We start from the raw sequence: 26,886 nt of genomic DNA, 5'->3' as shown, positions 1-26,886 counted from the left end.
AACATTCCACTGTTGATTAATTCATAACGCGCTGCGATATTTCTGTCGTGGAACAAAAAAACATTGTTGTGTATAGATACTTGTCGTATGATCTGATCTATGCCATTTGGCATTGAACTACGTAAAATCTTATGCAAATTTATACACACGTGTTCGTTAGGAAAAAAGGATTTGAAAATATCTTTACAACCATAATACAACCGTATCCATAAAATATTACCGAACGCCATTGAAACATACTTAGAAAGATATAAAAGTTTTCAAATATTGGAACATGAAGAAATTCGGAAGAAGAGCACACGGTCAATAGTCACGCATTGCATTTGGATCGATTCATCGGAACAGAGATTCAGAGAGAAACGCGGAGGTTCCCCCTGTTGATCTTCCTGTGCATAATCAGTGGCGAGTTAATTGTGCCCGCTATCAGCCGGGCACGAAGGTCTTGTTTTCCTCAATGTTCATCCCGGAATTACGAGGGTCCCGCTGACAACGATAATTCCTTGGTGTTTCGGTGGATGTGGCTGTCCGTGTGTGTGTACGTGTTACCCCATAGACGGGACCGGCCGTAAAGTCGCGTTCACAATGCGGATTCCCATCGTGTCTGGCGACGTCGTCGTCATTGCGAATACGCCCCGAGGCGGCTCCTCTCGAGCACTATCCCTCAGAGTACCATCAACGACGCGGTGGATACAGGCGAAAAGCGATGTTATCGGGTGAGTGAGAGTGAGAAAGAAAATAATGGATCACGGAACAGATAGAGAACCGAAGAAACAGAGAAACGAGGATCATGAAAGAGAGACGAATAGTGCCTTAACGAGAACAGTCAGAAAAGAGTGTTCCTGGGGGTTTGCAGCCGTGACACTAATTTGCTCGCTCCGCGCCCCATCCAATATCATTCCATCGCGTTTTCACCACCTCCGTGTTAATTACCGCGGCGGTATTTACACCGAGTAAGATAGAAACGAGATCCGCGGAAAGCAGAGGAGGAGGCTTTTGCTTGTTTTATGCACCCTCGAACAATGGCCGAACGCAAGAGCTCGTCCGGGGTAATGACGGCGGTTACCGCGGCCCTTCTCTTTTCCTTTCGCGCGGAATGTTTGAAAAAAAAAAATATTCCTGCTTTCTGTGCGGGTACAATCGCCGGCCTCGATAATACCTCGCCGATTGTTTCGGTTATGTTTTGTTTGTTGCGAGAGGGGCTGTCAGCCGCTGTATTTGTTTTCGTGAAAAGTATCTTTTGTCGATGGTTTGTTTGGTTTTTTGGCTTATGCGGATCAGAGATAGCTGGCATTTGAGGACGAACTTTCAACTCGGCAGAGTTAAAACGCACGTGTGTTTCGTTGTGGAGAGATGTTCGGTTGCAGATGATTCGGGTAGACGTTTCGTGATTTGTTACTTGAAATCGAATGGAATTAAGAATAATATATGAAAATCTCCAACGGTAAAGTACTAACTGTCAAACTACTACTTCGTACTTAAAACAACGGAAAATCTAACGTGAAACAGCAACAAGATATACACAAAGCATAGCCGTGCAAAAAGGGTGTCGTGGAATCGATGAGCGTGTAATCGTTGCAACTATTCGTAGTAAACACGAGGAAACCGAGCAACGCGTCTGTGGAGATTCCCTCTTCGAAACTCGAGAACAGTCGAAATCCCGTCGTTGCAGCTATTCCGTAGCTAACGTACATGCCAGCCCAATAATCGTGGCCGGCTGCAGGATACTACCACGAGAACCTGACTCGAAATCGAGAGGATAGAGAGCTGCTACCTCACTCTCTCTCCCCTTCTCTTTCCCTGTCTAAAGAGAGTAACAGAGAGAGACAGAGAGAGAGAGAGAGAGGAGGTCAGCTTCGGCGGCCAGGCCGTTAATGTTTAGCGCAATCAGCGATAATGGCGGTCTATGGCGCGTTTAATCAAGGCAGTAGCCCGTTGCGGCTTGCGGTTCGAAAGCGGCCTGCCCCCACGGTGCAAAGGAAAGGGTCAGTGTATATGCACGCTCTCCTCTATCTGCGTGTACACGTCCTCTATGCTTGTATCTGTGTGTACACGCGAAACGAAGAGCAACAGAGCGATGGTGCAATAGAGAGAAGGAGAGGCAGGAAGGGTTGGCGAACAAGAGGGTTGAACATATCAGGTGGGCTTAGCGGTCTCTGCTGGCTCGGCATCGCCCCGACCAGAGAGTGACCACTGTACACGCACACCAGCGAACGCCAGACGGCCACACGGACGTGAAACACTGTCTGAAACTCACGTCTCTGTGGTCAGGATCGCGGATCGACGGAACAGACTTTCTCTTTCCTTCATTTCCCCCTCGTTGGTTCTATTCTTTTCCTTCGTCGTTTCTATGCCCTGTCTCTGCATACAGGATCGCGTGTTCGTGTTTTCCATGTAGAGAAGCAACGTTTCTCACTCGGATTCTCGTCCTGTCTACGCAGAGTCGCCTTTTCTGCTTCATAGAGTAGACCGAATTCGCTTACGGTCGAAAGGCGGTCGATGCGGGCACCTAGAAACTCGAACGATTTGCCTTCGTTTCGCATAGACTTGTCTCGCAAGTGTTTCGCAAGCGGGATGGCGTAGTACGAATGGTTGAAACTATCTGCTGGTCTTTACGCGATGGTAATAAGCCATGGGGTGTCGTCGAGCTTTCGTAGCGGTGATTTGATCACGTGCGATTTAGCAACTTTGTGTTTTTAATAGCGGTGCCATTATTCTTGTGCATTGCGTATAAGGGTACTCCGTTTATACGAGTTCTATTCACTTGAATGTATTTTTAGTTAGTGTCTGATTGAGTGACCTCCTGCTGATTGACTCCACTTATCCGAATATGGACATCTATTATACGAACGAAAAATGATAGGTAATAGGACGAATCAATGAATTCTTACGTGTATTACACGAACTTCAATTATACAAATTACTCGTCTGATGATAGCTTTATCGTTTGTACATTGTTCTACTTTAATTACAAATATAACGTTACATCTGATTAGATGTATTCTATATAGCTCGGTATCATCGATACAGAATTGGCATCGTATCTCTCTTCGTAAAGGGCCACTTTCCAGTCTAATGATTTCCAAATGTTCAAGATTCGTTTGTCATTAACTCAAATCGACCTTAAAGACACCGTTATATATTGTATTATCTACACCAGATCAAATTTATAATTTCTTGCAAATGGTGGAGTATCGAGTCAAAGGCCAGCATCTATATATTCACGAAATCATCGAGTTCCGGCGAGGTCAGTAATTTATCAGCGGTGGATATCGCCGTCGCGGCACCATTAGGGTTCCTCCCCGGAAATGTACTCGTAATCGATTATTTACGACAAATTGGAGGCACTAATTTATTAGGAGTATCCCCGGTCGCGATAACGCGATTTTCTCGCCGGCAACCTATTTGGAGGCTGCAATCTCCTGGCAGCAGCCCCTAGTTTCCTCTAATACCTGGCCTGGCACATCCCTCTTAATAGCCGAGGCAAGGCTCGCCGTTGTTATTGACTGCTACCGGCACTTTCGTGGCAGGCGTGTAGAGCTCCGGCTTTCCTGCTCGTCTAATATCCTGAGTGCCGCTAATTTGCCCAACCGTAACCTACTGACACTCTGATCGATCATTGTGTGCGCGCCATACGATGCCCCGACCCTCGGCAGACCCGGTTCTCTGACCGGTGCGACGCCACGTCTCTCGGGGGAAACGCACCAGCCGTGTTCAAGGAAGATGGAGATGGAGCAGGAAAGGGAGAGATCGCGAATTGTGTGAGTTTAGGGACATGGAGATGGGTAATTAGGTACTCGAGGGTAATCGAGCTCCTCCACTAACCGCCTACGCCGGTGATCTCGACGCCGACGATGCGCACGTCGCTGTTCAACATCTTGTTAACTTTGCTCTATGAGAATATACGTCGACGAATCAAAGTGTCAACATAGAGCGGCTTTTCTTGAATAATCTTGAGTGAATTTGGAAGATGTCATTTTTACTCTTTATTTAATCTTCTTTGGGAGATTCTTCATTTATATAATCGGAGATTTCTTATCTAATCGTTTTGTAACAAATATCTATTTATATGATATTATTTTCGAAATTTTTAAATCCCGTGTAAAGTCACAGAAAGCACTCTTTATTTGGTTTTCTGTTCATGTTTCTTGAAATTTATTTATATAATCTAAGATAGCTTGGTTAGTTTCTTCGCGAAATATATTTATTCGTAAATTACAACTATAATTTTGTCCAGTTGAATTGAATTAGCTGATGTTTATAGTTCCTCTCTATCTTTCTTGTTGTACATTACATGTCTTTTGGTTGAATTTATCAGTTTATCGTTTACAGTTTTACTGTTTATCGATATTGATATTGTGAACCACCAGATATACTTGTTTAGTTTGTGGTGTAATTTATCAGGTCTATTATGTTATGAATAGCGTGAAATATGTTACACGTTTCTGTATACACAGAATATGACCTATAACATTCTCGGATTAACGATACAGAATATGATGTTCCTAAACACGACCATACACGACGTAACGTTCTTTACTATAGCTTTTTAGAATATAGAGTGTGAAGAAGTTAATTTTATCTTCGAGATTAGGTTACTCTAAGTAATTTCAATTTAGTTGTGAAACCATCAAATTAATTCTCCGTTTTTCTAATTAAAATTTCTCAAAACGTACGACTAATACGAACTTTTATCAGATATAAACATAATTACACGTATCTATTTTATTTTCGTTACACCATTTTAAGATCATGATTAACTAAGTGTACTATATTTTTTGAATTGCAATAGCAGAGATCGTTAGCTTTAGTGTTAATAATATTTATCATAAATTTCCATGGCAGTTTTCGCCAATGAACCGTACTTTTTCTGCTTTCTTTTTATCTTCGATCAATTGTAAACTTGATCTTCTACGGAACTAATATCGTAAATCTGTTTTGATCCGTGTAACATCTTTCATTACAATTGAAAGGTACAAGTACAATAAGAACCCGAAGAAGAAAAACAGGAGATTTTCGTTGCGAGATTCAGGCGCACGATCGACATGGTCAGAGTCTCGGGTCGAAGAGGAACATTCCTGAGGATCGATGATTGATGTACGCCCAGCATGAAACTCCTTTTTAGCGTGTAGTAATATCGATACATCCGGTCGACCGTGATTACTCATAGTTGCGCTCGAAAGAATGACCTGTCCCTGTCAATTCGTTGGGTGCTCGCTCTTCTTTATCTTTCGTTACAGTCAGACAAGGCTGAGTGATGTACTCTAGTCTTCGATATCCGAGAGTATCGATATTTTCTCCACTGTGATTCTTCTATCACAACCGCCTTATCGCTGCTCGTTCCTTTACCTGACGCAACAATAGCGAAATCCAATTCATTCCATCGAATTTATCGTATCGAACACACAATAATTGCGTATCTATTAATCATTAGATGTTTTTCTATGAATCTTTAGAATTTCGTGTATGAAATAAACGTTGTATTTTTGATACCGGTATGAAATGTCCGGATTTTGTTGTTACGTTAACACTGGAAATATCAGATATGTATTTTTTTAATAGAAATTTTATAGATTCATGGCGGAGTTTTTGTGGGACTCGAACGATTTCTGCTGAAATATATGGCTGAAAGCTTATATTTTTTCTTGCATTATGTATTTGTTTCATATATCTTTCATTTCGATCTGCCGTTGAAATTCTGTATTTTAATCGTTGGTAGCTTTAGTGTTAAACTCGTTCCGATAGTTTATAGCAAGCAATAAATATTTACAAAAATTTTAAGCTTTCCAACATTCATGAATGTTGGTACTATTTATTAAGGATTAATAAGTATACACGCTAGGAACTTATTTTAGTGTTTGGAAAGCTTTAACAATTGTTTTATATAGTCATGTTTTAAAAAGATAAGGTATGAATTCAAACGTTATAATAAAGTTTAACGTTCAATGAATTCGAACGTTGGAATTGTTACAATAAACATTAACAATTAGTATTGTAAGAAAATAAAAAAGTCAGTAGAAATCGAATTTTAGAGTCCATGGTGTGGTAGAGCGTGGATAGGGTAGACAAGGACCATCGGCTATCCGAGGGTGCTAGTTGATAGGCCCTTGTTCACCCTATTCACATCCCAGAATCATCCTGGTTAAGTGCTCGATCCATCTGACAGCAAACCAGATTGATCGATTAGGTTGAATGTAATTCTGCTAGACTACATTACAAAACCATAGACTTCTTTTTCAATTTTCTTTCTCTGTTCACACATCATCAAGTTCCATGAGTCATTAACGCTTTACGTTTCAAGTTACGTTGTACATTTTACTACTAACTATATTTCATAAATTCGATATAAAGACCTGCTCATAATTTACCTATAAATAATGTATCCACTTTTATATATGTTTCTGTTAAATTTCGATATGAATCTTCGATATAATTTAAATTAATTTCTCACTTTACAAAGTAATCAAATGGCGTTAGGCGGGTCTAACTCGACGTAGGGCCATGAAAGGGTTCAAGTATTGCGCTACACGTCGTGCTAACAGATGCGCCATTTAACCAAAGTTAAGTAACGGTGGACACCCGTTGTATCGAGGTACAACGTTAGGGGGCGAGCACTCGACGACGAATCGAGAAAGAGAAAAGAGAGGAAGGGGGTGGAAAGCTCGAGTGCTGTCTCAGCACTCTGACGTTCAAACATCCAAACATCCCGATCTTTCGCCGTCTGTCAGGCCCTCTCCCCCATTGGAGCTCGAGTGCCACTTATTCTCCTCCGTGTCGTCTCTTTCTCCATCTCCTTCTCTGATCTTGTAGCAAGTCCACTTTACTTCCCCCTGCTCTTCACCAACTACGTTTCTCTCCCTTTTGCATTGGCAATATTAGAGCGCCTATGTCGCCGACTGATTGCCGATGCTAGTGCAGGTAACAATATCTCGCTTTCTGAATCCTCCGGATTCAGATGTATATACAAAGACACACGAATGGGGAGAGATAGAGACAGATAGAGACAGAGAGAGACAGAGAGGCATGCAGGAGCATTCTCTGCGCAGCGTCCACTCGAAGTCATCCCTCTCCTCGACGAGCAGCCACGATGAACCCGTGAATTGATTGCAGCCTGTTTACCCTCGAACATTCACACATAATGGCCGGTCCTCCTCTCGACGTTGTCGATTACCCTCTGTCTTCAAAGCTTAACCTCTCAGACTGATCTCGAATTGTACGCATGATCAGTCATCGATCCTGCTCGTTTTTTCGATCGAAAATAACCGGAGGCAGGTTTCCCTACCGATGGTCGAGAGAAAAAAAGGGCTTGTATTTGTGGGAAAGCAGCCGGATTCTTCTTTTCTATGAAGTGGAAGAATTTCTTTGGAAAATAGTTATCAAAGGAAAGGATCGTTGAACGATTTATTATCGTGCTGGTTCGTGACCAATAGAAAGCTCGATTAATTGAAATATTCATATTTATGTACTATTTGAGATGTAGTAAACAGCTGTATGATTAATTAACATGTTCTTTTCAATTTGACGTACACCGTAGTTCTTAAGTATCAGGGCGTTTGCGAACGTTTAAGTAAAATCGAAAAATCACTAGGAAATTATTGAAACATTCAAGAATTATTATATTTGAAATGTCAGAGTGTAAACGATCCATATATTCGATACTGTAATAACAATCTCGCCTAGGAAAATTAATTTTTCATTTGTCTACATTTATTTTCAATTTTGAAATTTGTATTATCGTTGTGCGTGTTATTAGGTCGTCCGAAAAGTTTCTTTCGTTTTGTAAGGAAATAATGGATGCACAACATTTTCCGTTTTATATTATTTTATGGAATTACGTATGATCCATTCTGTTCTATCAAAATAAAGATCACAACGTTCGACAGATTAGCTTTCATGTTTGTATAAAGATGCGTCGTTGCAAAAGACGGGTCTGTACAAGAAAGACACTTTACGGACAATCTAATATTACGATACGTTTGATACGAAACTCTGATTCAGATTAGCTGTCACGTTTCGTATAAAGACAACGGATGCTCGAATTCCTATGAACGAAGGTATACTCGTTTACTTAATCTTTCAATATCTGAGAAATGTTTGTAATAGCTGCTCGTTACCATAGAAGCTCGTTGACTTAATTATCCGAGGAAAAGGAAACTCAGCGCTACGAAAACAATCGTTTTGCAGAAATTCGAGGAAAACGTAGGCGGTGGCGGTTAATGCAGGATTGCGTGGGACCAACAATTATTTTGGCCACCACGTCGATCCATTGTCGCGGTTCAGACCGCGTTCGTAACAGTTGTAACTTTTGTCCCGATAACTCGTTTACCAGCACCAGGCTGGCATTATTCGTGGCCGTAGTCGACGTTACGCGAATCGTTGCTCGTGCTGTGCTATATTTTTTTCAGTTCGTTCATTCGCTTGTGTACTCATAGATGTGCATACGTGCATGCGTGAATATCTATACGTGAAGGTGTGTGTATGTTTGTTCGTTTATCGGTGGTGTTGCCTGTCGTACCATCGAGGTGACGCGTAAGGGTGAGTCGTGAAGGGTGCACGGGGGTGCAACGAAAATGCGGCTGGGGAAGCACGTGTGCGTTGCATCGAAAGCGCGAAGCGCATAAAATTCCATCGAGGGAGGTAGGGATATCTGTGTTTTTCCCTCTGTCCACCCTCTGCCACCCCTTTCTCTCCACCCTGTGTTCCGCTGGTACGAGCACCAACCCCTTTCCTCCTTTCTGACGCGGTACAACCAACACCGCGGAAAATTAACCGAATGACAATGGCGAGCTCTAATATTTATACGAGCAATTTTCGGCGCGACTAGCCGCGCTACCTGCATCGCCGCAATTCTCTCCATAAATCGCGAACGCGTATATTCGTCACGCATGACGGCGTTACCGAAACGGCTGCTTTTTTTCCTAGGCCGTGCTTTCTGCTTTATATTGTATTTGTTCGTGTTCCCTTTCTTCTATTTTTTGCCGGTTTCTTTCCTGTCTTTGTTTGGCTTAATCCGCTAACGATGGTTATGAAACTTTGTGTCACTCAATTTATAAATCTGTTTAGGACCAACGTTGCGTTAAAACGCGATTTGCAATGTTTATTGATCAAATTGCATCGTGGAATTTCATTTTTTCAATATTGTCTCGTATGAAAGGAAGAAATTCCTATTACAAGTACGACCTGGTAGTACAAAAATAATCTTCCTCTCTTTCTTTTGTCTGTTTCCTTTAATTTGTAAACGATGGGGTCGTGAGATCTCGCATGGATCGAGTTCTCAGGTAAAATCTCGATTCTTGAAAAAAAAAAAAAAATAGTAATTTTCTTGATAATTGTTCGTTGAACGAGTAATACCAGCTGGTACCGAGGATACCAAGCTTTTTCATGTAAAATAAGTGTGGGAATTATTCTGCGTTTACATAGAGTATCTCGTTATGCGGTATCAGCGCTTCCTGAATAGATCAATCAGGTTTAATCGAGGTTGATGGAATATCGGACCGATCGGAGAAATTGGAAAGTGAAATTTCTACGCTTAGGACGCTTTTGATGCTTCCATCGTTTCATGTTCTTCGTATTCTCTTCTTTTCTTTTATTCTCCATCCCTTCACGCATTAATCACCCTGTTAACTTTCTATCGGTCGTCGCGTGTGTTCGCCGCGTAACGAGCCAGATAATAGATAAAGCATTAATCATTCGCATCGCCATGCAACCGGTTATTATTCTCCGACGTTACGAAAACTAAAAATAAAGTGATTAGCGAGCTGATTAAATCCAGCTTCCGACACGGGAAACGAACGCGCACAATGAATAATCGGTATCGCACGGATAACGGGCATGTTTATATTCTGATTTTCCTAAATCCTTCGTAAGAAAGCGTTGTATATGAACACGTTCGTGGTTGATGGTTTTACGTAAATTCTAAAGTAGAAGGTTTCTGCAATTAACGCAAGAATTATACTTTGAAGAGTTGAGTTTCGATTGTCGTGTTATTATCATCGTATTATTATCTTGAATTAATATATTCAAATCCTTGCGATGATTCAACATATGAAGGTGAGCCATTTGTTTCTTGAGAACCGAACGTTAATCGTGTATTTATATAATGAGATTAAGTAATTAATAAAGAGTACAATTGATCACTTTGAGTGTGTAGAAGATTCACGGATCGATTATCTGGTTATGTATTAACTATGGAAACACACAATACCGTATCGGTAACCATTAATCGAATATTAAACATTTTGCGCGATACATGTAAGAAGACGTGGGAAGTCGCGAGTAAAAACATTTATTTTAATGATTTCAGAGGCGTGCCGTGTCCGCTGAGCTCTTTTTTCATTTTTACTCTATCGGAAAGCGAGTCAAACAGAATTTCCACATTGTACCAACAATTCATTTGTCCTTTCCGTAACGCGACCGTGTGCTGCCGGCGTAGAAGTTTGCAGCAGAACGAGCATTGGTTACAGAAAGCTAAATTGATTAAACCTAACTTTCGGTGCGGCGGACGAGCACAATGGGCGATGAGTTTTCAGCGGATTCTGTATCCTCCGTTTTATCGTAAACCCGTTGCACAACTGTTCATCCGTGCACACAGCCTTGTTCGCTATTCACTTTATCATTTCGATTCCAATTTAAAATTTCAGCGAAAAAATTGGCCCGCGTGTTTTCGATGTAACGTAACGTTGCGTGTGTAGGACTTTATGTTGAAACTTGCAGCGGTAACATTTATGTCGAATGGTTAGTGCTCAGTTGATTGTTTTAAATATTTTTCTGTAATCTACAAATATTCAATCTACTCCAATTGCTGGACCTAAACGCCATGGAAAATCTATGGCATGAATTAGATAGAAAAATACTAACTACATACTATAAATAGATAGAAAAATGATATTGATATTTCTAACCTTTTACGTAGAAAATATGTATTAAGCTCCAAATATTTAGAGTTAGAGTTAGAGGACAATTCAAATCATATTGTTGTTTTGTCTCGAAGTATCAAGATCGTTAGAATACACGTAATGTAAGAATAAATAAACTCCGAGCAAAATAATGTCGCCGCTACGTGCAACCGCTTAGAAATAAGAAAGAAATAAAATATTTTTATCAATTACAATATTTTATATTTACAATTAGAATTATATTTATTACAATTTAATATAATAATCTTTTTTAGATTTCTTTTTTCTTTCTTTTTTTTTAACAATCTTAGTTTTTTTAATAATCCTTTTCTTTACCTAAATTATAGAGTGAAATAGTTACGAACATCAGAGTGTCTGTATGTTGTAGTAGATAGTCGAATGAGATTAGCAGCTTAGAATGTCTATTTTTCGACTTGACTAAACTTGACTTTGTCCCAAATTAACTTCATTTGGCATTGGGAACGTTTCAATTTAACTACAGTCCGAATCGGTCTCGTTTCGATTTGACTATGCATTTAATTAGCCAGGTTTTGATTCAACTACCCTTCAAATTCGCTGCATTTCGATCTCACTACGCCTCGAATTGATTGCATTCCAATTTGACTACGCTCCAAACTGACAATGTTCCAAATCTACTAAACATCGATTTGACTACGCTTTCGTTTGATAACCGTCCAGCTGTACTGTACTACACTTCTGCTTAACCACACTTCACCCCCAAACCCTTTTTATTCTGATCATTTACAATTACATTTTAAATCTTCCTCGCTAAAATATCGACCACTTTGGGTATTTATTTCGCATTTGTCTCGAAGATAGAATTCAAATTCAATTTTTATTATTGCATCTGACCGCTTCTAGAATCTCGTTTATGCGAACTAATTAACGTTGATCTATTATCCGATCTACCATCGAGCGTAGCTTTGTAATACATACAAGCACGTATTTATATAATGAGTATATTAACATACAGGGTGGTTGGTAACTGGTGGTACAAGCGGAAAGGGGGTGATTCTAGGCGAAAAAGGAGTCGAAAATATAGAATAAAAATTTTTTTTTTAATTTTTTTAAAAATCTATAGTGAGATCCGTTATAACGATAAAGTGCACGCGTACCGAGCGAAAATTCAAAGTCGATTTTCTCGAAAACAAAGCCTCAAACGAAAAATTTGTATTCTATATTTTCGACTTCTTTTTTCGCGTAGAATCACCCCCTTTCCGCTTGTACCACCAGTTACCAACCACCCTGTATATATAAACAACTGTATATTTCTACGCAAAATAAATTCTATACATCAAGGAACTTCAAAAAAGGAACAGTTGATGTCGTAATACCTGAATCCCAATATTCGACCTAATAATTAAAGAAAGAGCTGGACAGGGCAACTATCCAGTGAACCTCTGTTATCCCAACTGCCTTATTCCCCAATCTGTTCGGATAAACGATATTCTGCTGTACATTCTCCATACGGTGGAATTCCATTAGTCCGCATTTTTCTCACCAGACGATTAATTATTTGTATTATTCTTACTTCACGTAATTCAAGCTTACGTGCGTATAAATGAATTCAAGCAACATGAGTTCAGTAATCATAATCGAAGTGTCTGCCACACATATTGTATACCTGACTGCATGATCCTTTTATTCTTTCCCGAACACTGGAAAACCGCGACGTTAACGCGTTCAAATTCTCGGCTACGTTCAGGTTTCGCGACTCGATTAAATTTAACTTTCGCCAGGTCGGACGAAACGTGTAACGGACAATGAGTTTTCACCGGTGCATCGTGCGTCGGGATGCCTTAACGGTCGCGAGACGTCGGTGTGCACACCGACGCGAAAACACGGCGCGGTCGCGCGAACGCCTCGTACATCCGGCGCACTCCACAAGCCGCGGAATATTGCAATCACGCGGACGTTAGCCGGGCTTTACAGCGAGTGTAGCCAGTGTATAGGGGCTTACCAGAAACCAGGGAGTTAGCCGAACACGCCGGTTTATTTGCTCGTGTAGCATAATACCGGCAAAGTCCAACGAGCAACTGCTGGTTTACTCGTTAGTGCGAGTAACGGGCCGTTTTACCGGCGCGTGTTCCCAGCTTCTGCCAACTCTCCGCCAGCATATCGAGCTAAACGTGCCGCCGTTCCTCCTGTAAACTTTCCGCTCTCGCTTATAACCCAGCCCTGCTGATCCCCCGCTGTTGCTGACTCTTCAATTAAACATTTCGCAGTGCGTCACGCTATATCTTCACCCGCGGCCATGTCGTTCTCACTCGAAACGTTTTCGTTTCACCCTTTGGCCGACGGTAGCTTCCGAAACACATCAAGTTTCACGGCATTTCAGATTCCCTTTAAGAATCTCCAAGTCTGAATGTGTTTTGGAATGTGGGAAAATTCGTGGTTTTATCACTCGTTTGAGAGAACTTTTCTACGCCAAAGTTGGAGAGGTATCAAAAATATTTGTATGAATATCTAGAAAACTAAAGGCGAGCATTAGGGCTTATAGGAATTATCATATTTGCTTCAAGACTGGGGAGAATTGAGCAGTCGTTGGAAGAATATCATACAGCTCGAGAGTTTATACGACGAAGAAAGTATATTAAAATTTATCCTCTTTTTTTTATTATTTAATTTGTACTTTACAATTTGTCCAGCTGGACATTTGGTAAATTTTTCTAACTTAGTTGCTAAATAACATGTGGATGGCTACCCGCAGTGGATACCATCTTCGAGTTTGGCTATTTTATTTCTTTAGTGACTTCAGTGGGGTATTTTCTTTGTAGTTTTCTTTCTATGAGAGTTTTGCACGCTTATGCAGCCAACTGGTTTGAATGTGTTGCCGTTCTTTCCTTGTATTTTTCTGGGTACCTGCCGATTTCTTCCTGTCTTTGCGTATATCCTCATTTCTGACATTCCATGGGGCATTGGCTATTGTTCTCAGCATCTTCGATTGTAGGGACTCTAGTTTATTTGTGTGGCTCATTGCTGCTGTCCCCCATAGCGGTATTCTGTACGTCCAAATTGATTTTATTATCGTTTTGTAGATTTTTAGTTTACTTTCTATGCTGAGTTTAGAGTTTCGACTAGTTAGCCAGTACATCTGTCTTCTTTTTATCCGTATTTTGTCTGTAATTGATTTAGTATGTTGTTTCCATGTAAGTTGTGTGTCTAAGTGGAGTCCTAGGTATTTAACTTGTCTTATTTGTGTTATGTGCATGCCATTCAATTGGATATTTGGTGGTTTCCGTTTTCTTAGCGTAAATGTAATATGATTGCATTTACTGAGGTTTGCTTTTATTAGAATTTATCCTTGTTAAGGTTTTATCTCGTAATAGAGAGAGAGAGAGAGAGAGAGGAAATGCGTGGATGAATGTATAGTGGAAAAATATATTTAAGCAAGTTTAAGTACAATGGCAGCGTTACTTTACGAAAAAGCTTCGAAGCCATGAGTATTTATACAATTACGGAAAACTGGCCTGTCTGTACCTCGTCGTATCATCTGTGCAAGGCATGTTCCTAGAAAACTATGAGCCTTGAGAGGCCCTTCGAATTGATTTAGTGCTAAACAGTACTCAATGGCTTCCAGGACTAAGAAAGCTAAACTTTAGAAAAGATGTGGAGTTTTCCTTGAAGTGGAACCCACTTCAACAACCCTATAAAATACGTATAATTCTGTATATAAATATAAAAGATCATAATCTACATTAAATGCTCAATCTTGAAGCGAAGAATAGAACGTGGCCTAAGTTGGTACGACTTTTGAGCGAGAGTGCATCAGTAAAATTAAAAGAATTATGAGCCTGGCAACACGTTTTAAAAAAGCCGCCAAGGCGTGTCCTGATCGATATACGTAATTACCAATTGGTTTAAAGAAAAATCTATTTTTGAATATAGAAGTAAATGCTCGAAAATATTGGAAAATTCTTGAATGATTACGACATACTCCAATAGAGCTTTTCAACGCGATTAACTACTACTACGCACCAGAAACATGATAAGTAAAGTGTTAAAATTAAATTAACGGGCCACGTACTATTTCTGAGCTTAGTTTATGGTACATAGATGTTACAACGAGGAATTCCAACACAAACAGCCATGTACCACCTCAGATTTTGTTATCATCACCTTTGTAGTTACGCCCACGCGTGTTTGCTCCCCGAAAGCAATAACAAACAATGTTTCAACGCAACAGAGTTTGCGTTAGCCGAAGTGAAAAGAACGCGGGCCAAGCAAAACATCGAGTGCGTCACACGTACTATCATCTTGATCCCGTTTGATTATTTGTCTGCAACTAGAACGCACTACTCCTATAATGATTCCAAAGAATACATTTGAAAATCTCATGTATATATCTTAGGCGTATCATTATTTTTTTCTCCGGATATTTGAATTTAAATCTTTTGAAACGAGATGAAATACACAGTTTGGAACGACGTGGTTGCTTTAACGAAGAAGAAATTTACGCGTGGGATAATGACGCGTCTTTATTCGAGTATCAAGGCGTTTGAAAGTTTCGGGGATAAAAGATCCTATTTATAATCTACACGGTGCTTTCACGTGGGTCGTAATGACGCGCAATTTCAACGCGTGGGAGGTCGTAAAGAACACGCTAGTTACGAATAAACTGTTTATTGAAGGCAATAACAGAGCACTTTTCGGCGATAAAAAGCTAAGGAAATACGAGGGCAAGGAAAGCCGTGGGTATAAAACAATAAAGCCGTGCAAGAGTTTCGGATTTTATTCTATGATCTGCCAGTGGTTATTCGATACTTATCGTCTTTCCAGCTTTATACTTGATGTATCAACGGTGATATCACATCTTATGTATCGTCTTATTTATGATATTAACCTTTTGCCGATGTATCTTGAGGAATTACAAGTCGTTTGAATTTCTTTTATAGATTTGAATCTTTCTCTTAAAAGATAAGGGGTAAATGAGATGTGCTGCTGGTGTATTGTAACTAACAAACAAGGTGATTAAATAAAGGAAAAGTATCAGGTAGATACCTACAGTAGAAGCTGATAATTAATAGATTGCGAATGTTCATGAAAAATGTAGCCACATGTATTTCAATATGTAAAATCTAAAATCTAAAATGTAGTTCATTAAAAAAAACTTTATTTAATTAATTCACAACATTTTAAACATTTTCCAATCCGAAATAGATTCTTCGATAAAATCATTCAAATCTTGTAACCCTGGTCATTTGAATCTGAATCATTTGATTATTGGAATACGAAAATCGACGATAGTTTACACGATAGTAACACAAAAAATATGAAAAGATTGAAACTCAAAAATTTGTTTCTCTTTTAAAAAGTATCCGCAACTGAACGAAGAAATGGAAGGAAGAAACACAGAGCGAAGCTTAAACCCCCTCGTGAAACATAATTACGAAAGAAAATGCAAACCAATAAAGACATTCCAGATTTTCCCCAAACATTCTTCGATATATCTGCCCGAACTTGATCCGCCCTCAAGCGAAAAGGAATCAGCGTAAAGTTGGACGACGTGGGATCGTCTTACCTCTGGAAGCGGGATCATTGAGATTCCTGGATGTTCCCGGTCGGAGCGTGGTATGTATTAGATTATCGGCTGTATATCGAGCTTCGAGGCTGGCTGTCGATAGAAAGCGGGAATAGAAGTAGGTGGCGGAAGAGCATTCGGTTCACGTCATCGTTTTACCGGCGAAGAATTTTATCGGCGGCACTTTGTCGCTTTGCATTTTCATGCTGCGAGTGTTGCTGCCAGCTTTTAGACGGCTGCCGGTACAATGTTATACGAGAATGCCTATTTCGCGTGGTTCCGACACACTCGAGCACGCACACGATCATATGAATACAGGTCGACGTGGAAACGCGAGTCGAGTGTAGGCGGCACATCAGGCGAAGTGCAGGCACTTTGCTAAAGCTTCTTGCGGTTTTCGTGATATTACGAGCCACGCCGCCGCCGCCTCCTTGTCTCGGCATGTCCCGACCCCGTGCTATGCGCACCCAGAACCAAAGAGAAGAGAATAACAGTCGATCACAGGCTAAAACCAAGATTCTTACACGCGCTGCTGCATATCTGTATCCCGTGGTGTTTGATGCACTGTTCGTTCAGGGATCATTGATGAAATGGATGGAGTATAGAGACGTAGGCAAAGTTGTTTTATAATGTGTAGAAATTATAATCTGTAGGTGCATAATGTGGTTTCGATATTCGGGGTATGTGTGTGTGTATGTGTGTGTATGTAGAATGACTTGAGTAAAAGAGAGGGAAATTTGTCAGTGAGTAATAAGTTCAGAATAAGTTTTTATTCTTTTTTTTTAAATTACGTAATTTTGGTCTGGGAGAAAATTCATTTTGAGAAATTGTTAGTTTCTCTAATGATGTTTTCGGGTTAACGTGTGTTACTTGAATAGTCATAATCAACATTCTAATTCTTAGATATATACATTCTATTCTGTATACATATGTATATTATTTATAACAATTGGGAGATCCCTGATATGAATACATAGTGTTTATCATCAATGATACTGTAACCACAGTAGACTTGAAGACAATCATTGAAAGAAAGGAACAAGTGCAAAGACTTTGTATAAACATAAAAGCGACATGGAATAAATTTTCAAGATAATCAGTAGCGAGCTGAGTTAAAGATTCTTCAACGAACCTATCATTTTTACAAAATGGTAAAACAATTATTTTGTTGTAATTTTGCAATGGTCCAAGTATCCGTATAAAAGTACTTCTAACGAAATACGATAAGAGTATCTAATATCCCTAAAATCATTCGCATGATAAAGAAAAAAAAGACCAGCCCCTGTTGAAGTAAATTTTTGAAGATGGAGATCCGTTGGCAATTTCTGAATTGAGAGAAGCGCCTTTTGCAACGGAAAAGGGACACGTAGCCGGTCAGGCTGGCAATCTTCTTGGTCCAATTTGGCTCGGTAGGGAAAAATTCATTCCAACCAAGGTTTTCATCTCTCCCGTGTGAAATCCGGGACAATGAGAGCTGTGCTAGCAGCACCAAAACTCTCCCTCGTCCTTCCTTTTGCCCCCTTCTCTATTTCCCCTTTTATTCCTTTCACCCTTTTCTTCGCGCACCTGCTAAAGCATCCGAGCCATTCATTATTTCCTTGGTTACCTCTTCAGCCGGAGAAAACTTCTTGGCAACGCAATTACGTCTTGTACTGTCCTCCCTTAGTCGTGTTGCACTCTCTCTTTCTCTCTCTCTCTCTCTCTCTCTCTCTCTCTCACCCCCATCTCCCTCGATGGTTCACCCTTTGCACGCAATTTTTCTATTTCTTTTTACCCCGGGATTCTTCTTTTAACTCCGGTGGCTTGATTATGCGCCGTGAAATTGTATCAACGCGCTGGAAATTAACGCGAAGCTTGTTGTCCCCTTGGCTCCCGCGGCTACCGCGCCCATTTAAAAGGCGAATTTTGCACGCGACGAACTTCGAGAATGCAATTTGAAGAAGCTTTTGTGGAACGGTAACGAGCGTTCCCTTTGTTCTCGCCAGCCAACCGATTTTAAATAGAAATAGCCATTGGATAACGGGATAAACGAAAGATTGCTACTTTCCCAGTATTTAACCAAATTTTCCTCAGTCTTTTTTTATTCTTCTCTTTTTTCTTTCTCTCTTTCTTCTTCCTTTTTTTTTTTTGCTGAGTTGTGTGGTTATAGAAAGTAATTGGTCTCTGAATAACGTTTCCAAAGAAACAATGAAACGAGTGATAACAACGCAAGAGATTACGATAGAAGTGCAAATCGTTCGAGTATTTATCCGTTCTCAGAAAGAACATAAGGTTCTAGGAAGATCCCAGTTTCCAATTGTTTTATGAAACTGATCGACACCGCAGGTTACGAGATTTACATTTGTGTAATGAACACTAGAACTACCGATAGTTAACACGAAGCTATTTCTACCCAAGTCAGTCAAAATGACTGGTCTTTAAAAAATACGTAATAATAGAATATTTTTATATTTATTGATTTATTACTTTCTTACAGAATGTAGTACATTTTTGGTATTATTAATCGATCTGGGACCATGATCCCTAAAGGAGAGTTGGCACATTTGTAAAATCGTAGAATCAGTCATTTTGACTGGTGTTAGTATAAGTAGCCTTGACTCAAAATTATTTTGAGTTTGAATACATAAAAAAAAAAAAAAACAAAATAAAATTCATTATATTATTCTTTCAGTTATCGTTGCGAAAGTCATTACATCATTGTGGAAAAAAATATAATATGAAGTAGGAATTTTCAAATAAAATTGTAAAACCAGCCAATGTGACTGGCGTGGTAGTTCTAGAAACTTGAAGAAATAAAAGAAATTCTTGTATCCTAATCGATAGTTTTTATTTTGAACTGAAAATAACATAAAACATCAGGAAATTAACAGAAACCTATGTGTTTTCTTTATGCCATTTATTTCTGGTATTTATACCTTTGCTGACGTAGTTGTTCATATAACTATAGCGAAACTAGTGAGAGATGGTGCCCGAAAGAGTTAATCTATCACTTTAGCGTATAACGTTCGCGAATTATACGCGAACGCGTATCTTTCGAACGTCTATATCTATCTGAAAGCAACGAAAATCGCAATATCGTGTTCCTCGGTTCGTGTTTCACCGCTCGGTACAGTTCATTCGTGGATGGCGCGACTCATTCTTCCGTACGTTATAATTAGTGGTCTAATGACTAGCACGCAGGGAGGACGACGGGTAATTAAAACAACTCCCGCCTTGCCTCATTCTCTCCCTCTACCTTGTCCTCCTTCTTTCCGGTCGCTCGCTCGTCAGCTCGCAGGCTCGAGAGAGGGAAACTTGCCAAGAATTTTAGTGGCCGCGATATTTCAATTAGCATCCAGGGCTTGTTTGAGCGGCAGTGAAAACAGCTGCTGTCAGGCCGCGATGCTTGCGTTACCGTTGCTGCGAGACGTTCTGACGACGGGGTGAAACAAGAACTAAAAGGAGAGAAAGAGGTCCTGGAAGGGCTGGTTGCATTTACCAGATAGATCATATCTGCAGTTCGCGTTTACCAGTCGTACGGAGGAGCGTCGTGCACCGTTTTCGTAGGCGGACACCCGGTTGTTTTGCTTCCTGTTGCGCAACGAATAAACTTGTTCCGTTTCCGCGATGTTTCCTCTCGTTTACACGTACGCTCCATCTTTGCGAACGCGCGAAAAGCACGGCGCACAGGCGCCGCTTAATGGGTCGCCACCGTCGAGACGCCTCTTTTGCAACCCCTCGCTGGTAATTGGGGTGGTGAAGAGCCAAGTGGCATGAATTTCTGAGAGCGCATGGGGAGTCTTCAAGGTTTTTAATTTATTTTGTTTCAGTTTTTTCTCGTACTGTGTACAATCTGATTTGCATTTGTTTGCACTCGCGATCAGAATTCTGATACGCAATATGATTAAGAATTTTTTTAGAGGATTCTAGCGATACGTAATGAAACTGAATGAGTTATGTTCGCGCTTAGGTATTTTTTTATCTTTCCAGGCTTTCTAAAATTGTAAAAAGTATGAGAGATACGAATAAGATATACGTAAGGGTGCAATGTCGCTTCCATTTCGCTGGAAATTTTCGATGCTCTGGCTTTTCTCTCGTGATACTCTAGCGGAAGTTCTGCTTTCTTACATTCTTTATAGAACATAGTAGATGATATCGAATTTTTTATAGCATCGGATATGAAACCGAATCAATATAGAAGGAACACGCGATACGAAGTTCCTTTGTGTTGCCGATTATAACTTTGCTCTGTTGCATTATAACGATGTCTTGATTCATAAAATTTCCTTACGTTGTACGCGTACGATATCGTTAACTTGCGTCTTTGACTCAAAGGAATTACATTCTTGCAATTATTTCGTGTCTGCCTTCTATCAATTCGATCACGAATCTGTATCAGCTAATTATACGTTTCGTTTGTAAGCAAGTTTTATCGTTTGTATCATATGATCTTGACATTTCGAACTTCAAAGAAAGATCGTACGTTAGGCGGAGATTCATCGGTCCGTTCGATTCTGCGATTCGAAGAAGTCTCTGTTAAATCCTATGAATCGTAAAGCTCGTTTAACTTCCGCGCTCTACAATTAACGGAGCATCTTCGCGCAACTCGGTCGGTAAAATCGATGATTTGTCGCATCGTTAACACAAATGAACCCCGGTGATTTCGCTAGCAGCACCGCTGGGAAGTGGGCGGTGCGTTCAATTATACATTAATCGAATTATTATTCCCAATTACGCGGCGGCTTCATTAAAGTTGAAACCGATTAAAATTCGAGTACGCTGAAACGCGACCCTAGCGTGCAAAATTCAGAATATTCGACGCTAGAGGGACAACAGAAACGAGACATGCAGATACAATATTAGATGAAGTGAAATGAACAGTGATAAATAACAGGTTGTAACGTCACAGTAGTAAATAAGGTGGAAAATAACGATGGGAAATAATTCCGTAAATAATTATGCTGGAACAGATACGTTTATATATCAGTAATTATCGTTACCGGATAGATAATCGGATTTTTCTGGCTGCAAGAATTTATAACAAGCAGATGCAATATTTGAAAATAGATTTTTAGATTGAAAGATTTCCCAGAATTATTTATGCGTTTATATAAAACGTGCTTGAAATTTTTCAGTAATTTTCGTCAATACCATATGAAGAGAGAGAGAAAAAAATAATAAATTATATTTCAATATTTTCTATCATTTACAGACAAACGATTGTTCCACTCTCTTCGTAATTTTAAAAATCTCTGTTCATAATATCAATACTCCGAAAGATATTAAAATATTACTTGTTTTAATAGTTCTTTTTACAAAACGTAAGTATTGTTCGTGTCATTTCCTTCCGACGAGTAAAATTATCGAAGTAATTTATTTGATTCTCGAGAATTTAATGTTAATCGTGTGCTTACCTAATGAAATTAAAATATTGATAAAACGTTGCAGCAGTTTGTCTTCTAAAAGTCTCGTATATAACAAAGCTTTAAACACGGTAATCGAATATTCCAATATTCATAAACCAGAAAACACACCAAGGCTCCTTTCCACATCCGAGTAACCACATTCTTCCAATATTCACAACCAGAATATGCAGAACGTTCACAAAAGAACAATATATTATGGCAAAGAGAATCTGCAACCGCTGGTTGCTGCTTTGATCGTATGAAATAAGGTAAAGGCTGGCTTCACGCACCCTTACGAGGAAAACGAGTACAGTACAAATGCAGGTGTGCCATAACCGGCCAAGGGTGTTTACGACACCCTCCGGTCAGAACAGACTGACGGGGATTAAATTAAATCCACGCTGAATCGGCGGTAGCGTGGCCTCTCTCTTTCTCTTTCTCCCCCTTCTCGGCTCAATTTTCGTCTCGACCGATGCCAACGGGCATTACCTGTATCTGCCATCACTTTGGCCGGAAATTAAGGTCGCCCGGTGAGCTAGAGAAGTCACGTGTCGCAGCAGTCCACCGGAAAACCGCCAAGTGTTCCGGACAACTGAGGAACCACTTGGTTCATCATTGTTAATTCGTTCCTATACGCCCGATGCATTTAATTATATCAGTGTCAGTATATCTTGGAAGGTGAATTACGTATTAATTGATAATAAGAACAGTTTGTACAATGTAATTTTTACGTAATTTTCAAACATGTCCTCTTTAATCCTACGTCCAAATTACAAACTTTTTCTTTCGAACTACAAGCAACATTTTAATATCGTAATATTGTCAGAATATCTTGAAAATTATGGAGGGAATGGAACAATACGTCAGCTTGGCAATCAAGTGAAAGTAGTAGATCAGAGAGAATGTAGGAAAGTGTAGGGAATTTTAAAATTGAAGAATAAAGAAACAATTTTACAGAAATCTGCATACGTTGAATCTAACTTAGCATTAAATCTATTAACAAATAAAAGTTACATAAAGGTTTTTAACATTCTATTTAATGCCCCGGTCTATAAATTCTCATCGAATACATGCTATCACGCGAATTCGAGATAATAGCAGTCAATTACCCATACGCATATCGCGAGATTGACGCGAGAACCACGATATAAATCACAGGTCGACGATTCGGTCGAGCTAAACGATCAATCGAGAAAGCGAGTGGACTCAATAAAACTCGAATTAAGTAATGTACACGCGTTCGATACGACTGGTGTCACGCTCGATGATTGATACCGTTGGAATAACCGCGTGAGGAGAAAGGCAAAGAGAGGTGAGCGTGGGTGAATCATAGAGAGCGAGGGAAAAGGACAATCGTTATCCGAGCTCAATTACGGCGAACATGGTTCGTCGATCAACCGTAAAACGATTTACCCTTTAATAAGGATCGTTTCTCCTTTCTATTTTCAGACAGAGATAGCGAAGAGGTTAAACGCCATAATTGCTCAGATCCTGCCGTTTCTCTCCCAGGAACACCAACAACAAGTCGCTACTGCTGTTGACAGAGCCAAACAAGTGACCATGACCGAACTCAACGCCATTATCGGGGTGAGTGCACGCCAATGGAAGATAAATTACCCGCTCGTGATACACGGCCGTGTGTATCACGACACACGGTTACACGCGTACACGATGTATACGTTCGTAAGTTTACTCGGTCACATGAAAATTTCGGGCAACATGGAATTTCGAATGGGTGAATGTAGCGAGCCAAGTGTTATTGCTGAGGATTGATATCCAAATTGATAACTTGTTCTGCTGTCGTGAGAAGAAAATTATTTTTTTTTTAAATTAGTAGGATTTACATATCTATACAGTTGTTTTATAAGTTTCCATAGAATCTATACGTTAGTATATTTTTTATAAAACGATTAAATACTTAATTTCATTGAACCTGCTTATCACACATTGAAATCATACTATGTGCTAGTGAAATCTTAAATCACAAGCTACGAGTTATCGATATTAATAAATATCATTATAAATTCACATGGTTCGGTAACAAGTCATATGAAAGTTTGCAGGTAAATTTTATAGATTTATATGAATTTAAAAATCGTAAAAAAGAAGGAATTATAACGTGTTGATGTTATTTATTAAATTAGCTATTGTTATTCTATTACGTATTAAATTATCGTGCAATATTAGAAAGAAATTATCGCTACTCGGGTATTTTATACAACGTTTAAATTTTTAATTTATTCAACGGTATTTAAATAATCGCACAGATCGCTTTTATGTGATACTGGTTCTGATACAAATTCTAACCGAATTAGACGTTTATGAATATGTAACAAAATGAAGCGATAATGGCAAGCGATTAATACAAACCATAAATTAGGATCGGTTATATTTAGCTTATTATCGTACATTATAATTGTGGATGAAAGAGAAATACACCGCAACATATGAAAATACAAGTGTAGCTGTACGGTATGCTCATCATTTCCCTGTTTCCCAATTCGCTACGATTAAACAGTATCGTGCGTATACATTTATACATCGTGTGACGTGATATTTGTATTTACCGCCAAATCTATCCAACGACGCTTCCAATAGCAACGTCGAATCCGCAAATTAATTATTAAGCGTGGCCGATGACACGAAAAACAAACACGCTGGCCAACAATCGAAGTTTCTCACGAGCGATCGAAATTGAAGGGATTTCATTGTTCCTCTAATGGAAAATCGATTTCTGTTCAAAACAAAACCGCTCGTCTCGAATCGATCTGGCCGCCGAAAAAATGATTTGTGAACACGGGGGAAAATTTTTTTTTGCTCCTCATTTTTTGTCTCCTTTTTCCTTTCTGTCATTTTTTTTTTTTTTTTTTTTATAGCAGGATCGGTTGTTATTTTCATTGCGCGGAGTTATCGAAACGACGGATAGATAAATTTCTAAATTGAAAACGATTGCGAAGCGATAGGAAGGGACACCGGGTGCAAAACGGTCGCACCGTGAAATTCGTTACGAATCGGGGAAATTTGTTGCGAACGAAACGAATAAAGTTATTCGTCGCAATTACGCGTTTTATTAGTCAACGATTGTCGTATCGTTGTTATTCGTTGTCGGTGTCAAACTCTAGTTTATAGCCAGCAAGATTTTACGTTGTTATATGAGATACGAGTTGTTCGACGCTTTATGGGCTTTCAGTTTTAGCAAACCTTCATGAATATCGAATAACGTTTGATTCATATTTCGGTCATCAGAGTACTTATTTTATGAAACATTTGACACTCTATCTATTTGTTTGTATATCGTATTTCGCGCGTTGGCGTACAAAGCGTTTCTAATTTTAATATTCAATTTTCAATATTTACGACCACGAGCATTAGCAGATCAATATAAAAGCAATTACGTTCTCCATAATATGCGACTGAAATATCTCTATAATACAGGTCGTATATTTAGCCGACTAATTTTTAGCGTTTAAATTTTTCAATGGAACCTACGATACGTGAGACATTGAGAATATAAAGCCAGACTTTTTTACGAATATGCGGAACTTACAGCATTTATTTATTCCGATAAGCTGCACTAATTATACAAAGTCGAAGGGATTCGTTCTTTTCAAATCAAATCCAGATAACAATAAAATGAATTGCTGCGCCGAATGTTTCTGCTTTGCATTCATTTGAAACAACAAATTATTTTGACTCTAAGAATTAATGTACTTCTACTCTCGATGGAAGATTTAAATGTGCAAAAATGTACAGACTGCACATAATGTATATAAATGCACGAATTATTTAGCTGTTTGAATATTTAGAGGATGCAACAAATTTCTATTCAACTTTCGTTTCTTCGATCGATCGATAAAAATCTGAATTTGCATAAACATCCGTAGTTTGCTCATATTAAACAACGAGTTAGTAAGAAAAATCTACCAGATAATACATTTATCTCCATCGTGTCTTATCGTTGTTGTGAACACCGCAAAAGGTTACAGCAATCGGCCAGAGAACGCAATTAATTTCTTCCAAAGCCAAACAGGGAAGAAGCCCCAACGGTGCGCGCGATCATCGAGGTGGACGGACCTCGAGGAAAAGTTCAATCCGCCACGATGGGGTGAGGGTGGAAGAGCTGGTTCGGCCGCAAATCCCCTTGGAGGAAAATTTACGCGAACTCGTTCGCGGGCGTATCGGCGTGTAGAATGGTCGGTGAATACACGGGTCGGGTCTGATTCGCGTTCAGTCCGGCGTGAAACGCATTCGCGGCGAATGAGAATCCCTGGTCGGTGGTAGGAGGAAGCCGATGCACGCCCGAGGAATCCGAAAGCGGACGGATGGATACGATCCTGGCGAATCCCGAATCCCGAATCCTCCTCAATATTGCTCGAGCACTCAATTTCCTCCCTATTAAGCCGCCGGCTTCTCTGCCGGCGTTCTCTCCCCTACTCTCTCTCATCCTGAGTCTCTCGGTTCTACTCGCCTTGGATCGCGCGCGCTCATCCACCCCGCCACTCTGATCTGCAACCCCATTCCTCGAACCCTGCAACCCCTGCTCCTCTTTCGTTCTCTCCCTTTCTCTCACTCTCTCTCTCTCTCTGTCTCTCTTCTCTATACACTCCACTTTCCTTCCCTTCGCCCCTCGAATCTTATCCAGAGTCTTCCTGCCCGGTTTCCAGGCCGGATAGGTTATAGTGTTACGGCGCACGAGCACCGACTAATCAGCATTCCTGCTACCCAACTGCCTTCGAAACCTCCCTCCATCCCTCGGCCAACCCCTCGATTTTCTCTCGTCGATCCTCTCCTCTCGCTGCCTCGACTCTCTCAACTCTCCGACCATAGAAACTTGCACGGATCCGCGGCGTTGTCGGGCTACGTGCGGCAAATCCTTAGCAGAATCCCTGGATTCCGCGCGCTTTAAATCGCTTCCCCCTTCTTGCCTCCCTATCTTTCTTTTCTTTGCTTCGTGTCTTTCTCGGTCGTTCTTGTTGCTACCGATTCTTCTCAAAGTAGTTGTCCTTGTTTTTTCTTGCGTCGCTTTTTTTTTGCATCGACTTGTTTCTCGTCCCACGACGCTGTCTCC

At 40.0% G+C, this 26,886-nt stretch overlaps 1 protein-coding gene across 4 annotated transcripts in view; it reads left to right on the top strand.

Moving 5' to 3' along the window:
* LOC117213572 (protein groucho-like) overlaps window positions 1–26,886 on the top strand; it is a 173,284-nt gene that overhangs the window by 100,153 nt on the left and 46,245 nt on the right. For all 4 annotated transcript variants that reach the window (XM_033459028.1, XM_033459027.1, XM_033459026.1 and 1 more), the window contains one exon: window positions 23,268–23,405. In XM_033459028.1, the coding sequence (XP_033314919.1) occupies window positions 23,268–23,405 (138 nt within the window). The remainder of the gene's footprint in view (window positions 1–23,267; window positions 23,406–26,886) is intronic.

Source organism: Bombus bifarius, unplaced genomic scaffold (assembly GCF_011952205.1).
Source record: "Bombus bifarius isolate JDL3187 unplaced genomic scaffold, Bbif_JDL3187 scf7180000009125, whole genome shotgun sequence".
NCBI lineage: Eukaryota > Metazoa > Arthropoda > Insecta > Hymenoptera > Apidae > Bombus > Bombus bifarius.
The sequence above is the reverse complement of the archived record's forward strand: the minus strand, read 5'-3'. Positions and strand labels throughout refer to the sequence as shown.